The 8,650-nt window shown below is 44.9% G+C and overlaps 2 protein-coding genes across 2 annotated transcripts; both read right to left on the bottom strand.

Annotated features, from left to right (window-relative positions):
• Positions 1 to 2,145: 2,145 nt before the first annotated feature.
• Positions 2,146 to 2,544, bottom strand: LOC138369900 (uncharacterized). The gene has a single exon (XM_069333648.1). The coding sequence runs from the start codon at positions 2,542 to 2,544 to the stop codon at positions 2,146 to 2,148; it is 399 nt and encodes a 132-aa protein (XP_069189749.1).
• A 1,274-nt stretch (positions 2,545 to 3,818) lies between these two features.
• Positions 3,819 to 4,514, bottom strand: LOC138369899 (craniofacial development protein 2-like). The gene has a single exon (XM_069333647.1). The coding sequence runs from the start codon at positions 4,512 to 4,514 to the stop codon at positions 3,819 to 3,821; it is 696 nt and encodes a 231-aa protein (XP_069189748.1).
• Positions 4,515 to 8,650: the final 4,136 nt, after the last annotated feature.

Here is an 8,650-nt window from a genome sequence, read left to right as displayed (position 1 = left end):
AGTGGATGGCACGATAAGGAGACAACGAGAGACGGAGGCAGATACTTAAGAGATAGAGAGAAGTAGCGGGAAGCAGAGAGATGCGGAAGTGTGTGTATGTGTGTGTGTGTGTGTGTGTGTGTGTGTGTGTGTGTGTGTGTGTGTGTGTGTGTGTGTGTGTGTATTCACCTAGTTGTGTTTGCGGGGGGTTGAGCTTTGCTCTTTCGGCCCACCTCTCAACTGTCAATCAACTGTTTACTAACTACTTTTTTTCACACTACACACACACACACCAGGAAGCAGCCCGTGACAGCTGACTAACTCCCAGGTACCTATTTACTGCTAGGTAACAGGGGCATTCAGGGTGAAAGGATCTTTGCTCATTTGTTTCTGCCTGGTGCGGGAATCGAACCCGCGCCACAGAATTACGAGTCCTGCGCGCTATCCACCAGGCTACCAGGTCTCCCTGGGTGTGTGTGTGTGTGTGTGTGTGTGTGTGTGTGTGTGTGTGTGTGTGTGTGTGTGTGTGTGTGTGTGTGTGTGTGTGTGTGCTCACCTATTTGTGCCTGAAGGATCGAGATTTAGCTCTTGAACCCCCGATTTGCTAGCCACCGCTTGTGTACTGCAATGATTCCTGACTCATATTAGGTAGGTTAGGTTTGATCTAAATAACTAATTCAGTAATTTATGTTGCAAATGTAATGAAATAATATTGTTAGGAAAAAAAACACTTTGGAAAGAAAAATATTTGAAAAATAACGAAAACCGCTCTGTTAGGCAAATTGGGCCTTGCTTACTAGGCCAAGTATTGCGGTTCTGGCTATTAGGTAAATATGCATATACATATATTTCATTCACTTGGGCATTAGGAGACTCTAGGTTGTTGTTGTTTTTGATTCAGCTACTCAGAACAAAAGTTCCAAGTAGCACGGGCTATGGTGAGCCCGTAGTGGACTTACCTGGCACAGGAGCAAGGCTGTGTCAGACTCTAGGGATCCACGCCCACTGATATAGCTCATTGGAAGAGCTTCCGCCTCACACCGTGGGGCCTGTGGTTCGAGTACTCTAGGGTCCAAGTGAATGAAATGTTATTATCATGATAGTGTGATTGAGAACTGATATGCATATATAATATAATATATATAGTAGGCATCCGTCAGTTCCGTGGGGTTATGGAGTTGTGTCCTGGGTGTCTGGTTGGGTGCAACGTCTGCTGTGAACGGCAGACCCGGCTGCTGCGAGTGCAGATAAACGACGTCAGTGGTCGAGACTTCCTCTGAAGTCTCTCTCTTCCTCCGCCTGCCTCTTCAGTTCACGCTCGAATTGCTGGAGTCTCTTTTGCACTTTACATCTCCAGGCAGATCTGTCCGCAGCTGCTGCCTCCCAAGTGTTGATGGGATGTCGATGTTCAGCTGCTTGAGGTCGCGTTTGCAGGCGTCTTTGAAACGCAGCTGAGGTCTTCCGGTGGAGCTCTTTCTCAATATTAGAGGTTCATCGGTATGCGGCCATCGACCATGCGTGTGACATGTCCCAGGCATCACATGCGTCTCTGCTTCAGGAGAGTGAACATTGAAGCAATTCCTGTTCTCTCGAGCACTGCGTCGTTGGTGACGTGGTCTCTCCGCGTGATGTCAAGGATGCGTCTCAGGTTCCGCATGTGAAAGGTATTGAGCCGTCTCTCCTGGCGAGAACGCAGGGTCCAGGATTCCGAGCCGTAGAGAAGTGTACTCACCACACATGCCACGTAGACTTGTGCCTTGGTGTGCACTGTCAGTTTGACATTTGTCCAAACGCGCTTTGTGAGCCTGGACAGTGTTGTTGCGGCCTTCCTGATACGCCTGTTGAGCTCAGTGTCCAGGGAAAGGGTGTCTGAGATTGTGGAGCCCAGGTACACAAACTCGTGAACTGCCTCCAGCACATAGTCTGTGATGTTTATACAGGGTAGCTCATTGACGTCTTGTCTCATCACCTGTGTCTTCTTCAGGCTGATTGTTAGGCCGAATGCGGAGCACGCTGCGGCATAGCGGTTGAGTAGCTGCTGCAGGCCTTCTGCTGTGTGTGTGGTGATCGCTGCGTCGTCGGCGAAGAGGAACTCCCTGAGTATTCTCATCTGTACTTTCGTCTTTGCTCAGAGTCTGGATAGATTGAAGACCTTTCTATCAGATCTTATACGGAGATAGATGCCTTCTGTGGTTTGTTCCAAAGTCTCGCGAAGATGTCGAACAGGGTTGGAGCAAGGACGCATTCCTGTTTAACACCACTGTTGATGTTGAAGGGTTCAGAAGTTGAGCCGTTGTGCACGATTGTGCCCTTCGTGTCCTCGTGGAACGATTGTATCATGCTGAGTAGGGTGGGTGGGCAGCCAATTTTGGCGGAGATCTTGAAGAGTCCGTCCCTGCTCCCGAAGTCGAAGGCTTTCGTAAGGTCAGTGAAGGCAATGTACAGGGATTTTCTCTGCTCTCTGCACTTTTCCTGAAGCTGTCTCAGGGAGAACACCATGTCAGTAGTCGACCTCTCTGCTCGGAAACTGCACTGTGACTCTGGGTACACTCTTTTAGCAAGCATAGGGAGCCTGATCAAGACGACCTTTGCGAAGAGTTTGCCGACGACGCTGAGGCAGGAGATGCCGCGTGGATGCCTTTACATATATAAAGGGCATTTTTCTTACGCGCGATTGTTGTTGCAATCTCTTCTGTCACCTTTATTTTTTTTAGAGTGATGAAGTTCGCATCTCTCATGTTGATGTGGCACCGAGCCCTCTTTACAGCACTGGCACAGAAGTTTATGAAGCTCAGTTTTAAGTGTTCCTCGAGCACACTTGAGAATCTCAGGCGAAAGGCCGTCGCCTCCTGGGACCTTCCCTGAGGAAAGTGAATCCAGTGCTTTCTCAACTTCCACAGCCGGTTCAAGGTCAAGTTCTTCCATGATGGGCAGGCAATCGATTGCATCCAGGGCCTCTACGCTGACCAAGTTCTCTCTGAAGTAGAGTTCGGAGTAATGTTCCACCCAGCGATTCATCTGGTGATCACGGTCTTTAATGATCTCTCCAGTGGCGCTCAGCTGATGAGACCCACAATCGACTTGATAATGGTCCAGGATGGACCGAAATGTCGTCTCTTCACTTTATAGTGTGTGGTTTGGTCAACATTTTTCAGCCACGTTATTGTGACTCCTCATCTGCATCGCAGTGGCTAACTTCAGAGGAGCTGACTTGTTTTGTATAAGGCCTGTTGCCTGTTTGATCCCTTCGTACATGCCTCTTATGTTGCCGACGGTGGCCGCGGTCTGGATGCTGAAACAGAGTCGGAGCCAGTAATCGTTAGCACAGCGCCTTGCAGCTTGTTGAACTCTACTGAAGGCTGTTGGTTCCTTTCTGAGGGCAGGTTCTTGTAGGATGAGAGAGCTCGTCTCATTTCCTCTACGAGGGGTAACAGTTCCTCTGCACTGGCCTCGAACCAATCTGCTGACTTGTCCTACCACTTACCGAAGGTGAACATGGCAGCGTTGAAAATGGTGTCCCTGAGGTGTGACCACCTCTCACTTGCGCTATCGCAGGGTGGTTCAGGAAGGGCATTTGCCACCGCAACAGTGAACTCCTCCACCTTGTGAAGATCACGGGTCTTGTTTACGTTAATGCGTAGTCTTCCCTCCTCCCTTGCTCTGTAGAAATTCCTGGGTTGGAACTTTACTTTGCAAACGCCGAGAGAGTGGTCGGAGTCACAATCTGCGCTCTGGAAGCTGCGGGTCAGTTTGACGCTTCTCAGATTGCTCTGCCCTGTAAGCACCAGGTCAAGTTGGTGCCAATGCTTAGATCTGGGATGTCTGCAGGAAACCTTGTGCTATTGCTTAGACCTGGTGTCTCCAGGAAAAATGGTGTCGAAGAAGGAATTGGCGACACAGAGGTCATGACGACAACAGAACTCCAGGAGGCGCTGCCCATTCTCATTCATCTTCCCAAATCCAAACGGGCCCAGGCAGGAAGGCCAAGAGCTGTGATCAGAACCAACTCTTGCATTAAAGTCTCTCAGGAGGAAGACCGGCTCCTGTTGAGGTATGTCTCTAAGAGTTAGGCCGAGGTCATCATAGAACTCGTCCTTCGCTTCAGTAGAGAAGGTTAGTGTTGGTGCGTAGGCGTTGATAAGGTTGACGGCTCCTGCTGCTTTGTGATGCAGAAGTTTGAGGATCCTTCCAGATCCCTCCATGGGCGGTACTATGGACCCTAACAACCTGTTCCTGACGGCGAAGCACACTCCATGCTCCCTTACCTCTTCTGGTAGTGTGCCCTTCCAGAAGGTAAAGTCCTCCCTTATGCTGGCGGTCGCGGGCAGACGTGTCTCCTGCAGGGCGACTACGTCAATTTGGAGCCTGTGTAGTTCATTGTTGATCACAACTGTCATGTGGGCGCCGTTCACTCTCAGTAGATCTTCCGAGAGACCCGGTGTCATGTTCCTTACGTTCCACGTGCCCAGTTTGAGAGTTGGGTGGCTCTGTGTTTTCTTTTGTCTGGTGCATGGTTGACGATCCGCTTGTTGCATCATGGCAACATTTTATATGTTGCCATGATCAATGGGACAGCATTTTACTGGCTGAGGGCTGCCCAGCTTCATGGGATATATATATATATATATATATATATATATATATATATATATATATATATATATATATATATATATATATATATATATATATTGGTGTATACTGGCAGCAGGTTTTCTTTCAAACATGTTTCATTGAATATGACCGCATATTCTGTATTTATTATTTTCTGGTTTAGGGCTTCTATCCCTCTAACTATTTTCTTAGCATCAGGGCTTAATTGGAATAGGAGTTCTCCAAAACTCATTTTCGTACTTTTAAGGTGAAGAAAAGAAGTGATTTACTATAGAGTGTATTACACTTATTTGTATAATTTGCACGACGTTTCGAACCTCCATGGTTCATTCTCAAGTGAACAGATCTTACAATACTAGTTGATTTTATACCCGCATTAGGTCAGGTGATAATACAATGAAGGTGAAAAACATGGGGGGATACATAAGGGATAAACATAGGGGCTGCAGAAGGCTTATTGGCCCATACGAGGCATCTCCTATCTAAACACAAAGATTAATCCAGTGTAATTGGCCTGTTATGTTGGACATTGTCTTCTGTGTTGGCATCGATATGTTCTTGTCTTGTCCTTACTCTCATGGTGGGTAGAGTAAATAGTTCCGTGATTTGGGTGTTCATGGTAGGTCGCTCTATTCTTATGTGAATTGCCTCAAGAATTTGTAATCTTCTTGAATCTTGGGTTTTGTCTATTATGCAAGTATTCTTGTTCAACATTTCTCTTGTTAGAGTAATGTCATGGGCTTGTCTCATGTGATTCCTAGGGGCACCAGATTGAAGATGGCATGTCAAACGCCTCGTCAGCTTGGTCGACGTCATACCTATGTACTTACATTGAAGGTTACATCCTTCGTGGGGGCAAGTGTACATGTATACAACGCTTGACTGCTGTAGAGGGTTCTCCGTCGGCTTCGGGCTGTTTTTGATAAGGAGTTCGGAAGTCTTCTTGGTTTTGTAGAATATTATCAGGTTTATGTTTTGGTTAGGAGTAGTGCTTTTTACTCCTTTACGGATTATTTCTTTCATTATTCTTTCCTCTTTTATATGTTCACTGTGCATGGTTGATTTGTAATATAATTTTATTGGGGGTGTTGTGGTTTCTGTTCTAGGTTCTGAATTATACCAACGGTCCAAGTGTCTTCTTATAGCAGCGTTTATTTCCGCGTTGCTATATCCGTTGTTCACCAATACCTGAGTTACTCTTTCAAACTCTCTACTCACGTTGCTCCATTCAGAGCAGTGGGTAAGCGCTCGACGAATATAAGCATTGAGAACACTGGCTTTGTATCTTTGGGGGCACTCACTTCTACCGTTCAGGCATAATCCTATGTTGGTGGGCTTGGTATATACGTTGGTGCTTAAAGAGGTTCCTGTTTTTGTTATTAGTACATCCAAGAATGGCAGACTGTTATTTTCACTATTTTCATGTGTAAATCGGAGTACTGACTCTCTCTCTAGGTGTCTTTTTAGGTCAATTAGTTCATCTGAGTCTTTTACTATTACGAATATGTCATCTACATAACGGCAGTATACAGTTGGTTTTTGTCTGCTACTGAAGACCCTATCTTCGATGGTTCCCATATAAAAATTAGCAAATAAAACTCCTAAGGGGGAGCCCATTGCTACTCCGTCTATTTGTAAATACATGTCTCCTTGTGGACTGATGAAAGGGGCTTCCTTTGTAAGGAAGAGGGGGCTTCCTTTATTAATTTCATCCTTTATTAATTTCATCAACATGTTGTTGATGAAATTAATACCTTATTAAATACCACCTCACCCCATCCACCTCACTCAAATGTAGATATAAACAAAACCGGAGATATGTAAGTTCTATTCAGTTGTGTATGTGTTAACTAAAGTCTTTGAAAATGTAATAAGTTTTACGAAACGCGCTCAAGTGTCGCGTCAGACTAGAAATAAAAATGAATTTTGGAGAATTGATTTTTGAATTACCTCCAACAGTGAAAAGAAATGTACGAAAGATTGAATAATATAATGTATATATATAATGTTGTTGAATATGACCGAAAAGGTAAGATTAATAATTCTAACACGAATTTTTTTCAATATTTCTTATGTTTTTCTTCACTGTAGGTGGTAATGGAAATATCAATTCTCCAAAATTCATTTCTATTAATGGTCTGACGCCTAGAAGCGTTTCGTAAGGGCTTCTTACACTCTCAAAGACTTGTTTACACTTAACCCTACTTATGATACACTGTGTATGAAACATTTGACATAACTCTTGCATAAAACACACACACACACACACACACACACACACACACACACACATCCACACACATATATATGTGTGTGTGCGTGTGTGTAATGTGTGTGTGTAATATAAAGATTCATTAATATTAATTAAGCCATAAGCAACCAATCCTGTTCCGCTCCCGTTGTCCAATTACACAGACAAGGCTTCACACACACACACACACACACACACACACACACACACACACACACACACACACACACACACACACACACACACACACACACACACACATCCTGTTTTAGTTCGACCTTGAGAGGCTGGCGGCGGCCGCTGGTCTAATGGTCTCAGCAATCTCAGTCATTAAGGTTGACCTTCTTGCAGAATTAAAAGGTTCAGTATGCTAATTGAGCGATTTCAAGGGGTTACAAGACTGTCCAAACAGAAGAGTAATTAATTTTTGAGGAGAAAATAATGCAATTGGAATCGAGTAAACTCAATTTCTCTTGAGAAAAATGAACCGAACTCTCCAATTAAATTTATGTTAACTATTCTCTATATTTAAACGTAAGAAATTACCTTATTCTACCATGTAATTAGGCCAAAGGGTGAATTTTATCACGATCATCTGAGCAACAATCTTCTTGTGTATATAGAAAATATTTATACACATTCAGAGAAAGGTACATTACAGGTGGACGATCATATATACACACGCGCTTGCAGTGAAGGTGGATATCAGGAATCGAACGAGGGAAATAATGTTGAAAATGAGATTGCAAACTCTCCTAGAGATGGTGATTATCAGGAGTGAGCACAAAGCCAGGGTGACTAAACTGTATACGAGGACAGGATACAGTCTTTCTCACACACACACACACACACACGCACACACACACACATACACACACACACACACACACACACACACACACACACACATGGGGGGCCTCGTAGCCTGGTGGATAGCGCGCAGGACTCGTAATTCTGTGGCGCGGATTCGATTCCCGCACGAGGCAGAAACAAATGGGCAAAGTTTCTTTCACCCTAAGTGCCCCTGTTACCTAACAGTAAATAGGTACCTGGGAGTTAGTCAGCTGTCACGGGCTGCTTCCTGGGGTGTGTGTGTGTGTGTGTGTGTGGTGTGGGAAAAAAAAAAGCAGTTAGTAAACAGTTGATTGACAGTTGAGAGGCGGGCCGAAAGAGCAAAGCTCAACCCCCGCAAAAACACAACTAGTAAACACACACACACACACACACACACACACACACACACACACACACACACACACACACACACACACACACACGGGATACACAGGGAACTTCTACAATGCAACCTTCATTTGCAAAATTGTTTAAAAAGAGCCCTGAAGCTAGGTCTGCAGTAAGGGAAGTTGCCATAGAAATGGCCTCTTCTCAGGAAGCAGTTAGATGTACTAGCCGGCTGATAGAGAGAAAAAGAGCAGTAGTAGTAGCAGGTATTAAGAAGCAAACAGAGACCAGCCCAGCAGAGAGGAGAGACAAGGACAAAAACGCATTTACTGAGATCCTTAAAGAGATAAGGATGGAGAGGGCTGACCAGAATATGAGGAGGATTAAAACAGAGGATGATAGTAGGAGGCTACAAGATGACCTAGACAGACTGAATGAATGGTCCAACAAATGGCTACTAAAGTTCAACCCGAGTAAATGCAAGGTCATGAAACTAGACAGTGACAACAGGAGGTTAAACACAGAATACCGAATCGGAAATGAAGTACTTCATGAAACGGACATAGAGAAAGCTCTAGGAGTTGATATCACACCAAACCTGTCTCCTGAAGCCCACATAAAAAG

Source organism: Procambarus clarkii, chromosome 30, assembly GCF_040958095.1.
Source record: "Procambarus clarkii isolate CNS0578487 chromosome 30, FALCON_Pclarkii_2.0, whole genome shotgun sequence".
In the NCBI taxonomy this organism is placed as follows: Eukaryota; Metazoa; Arthropoda; class Malacostraca; order Decapoda; family Cambaridae; genus Procambarus; species Procambarus clarkii.
The sequence above is the reverse complement of the archived record's forward strand: the minus strand, read 5'-3'. Positions and strand labels throughout refer to the sequence as shown.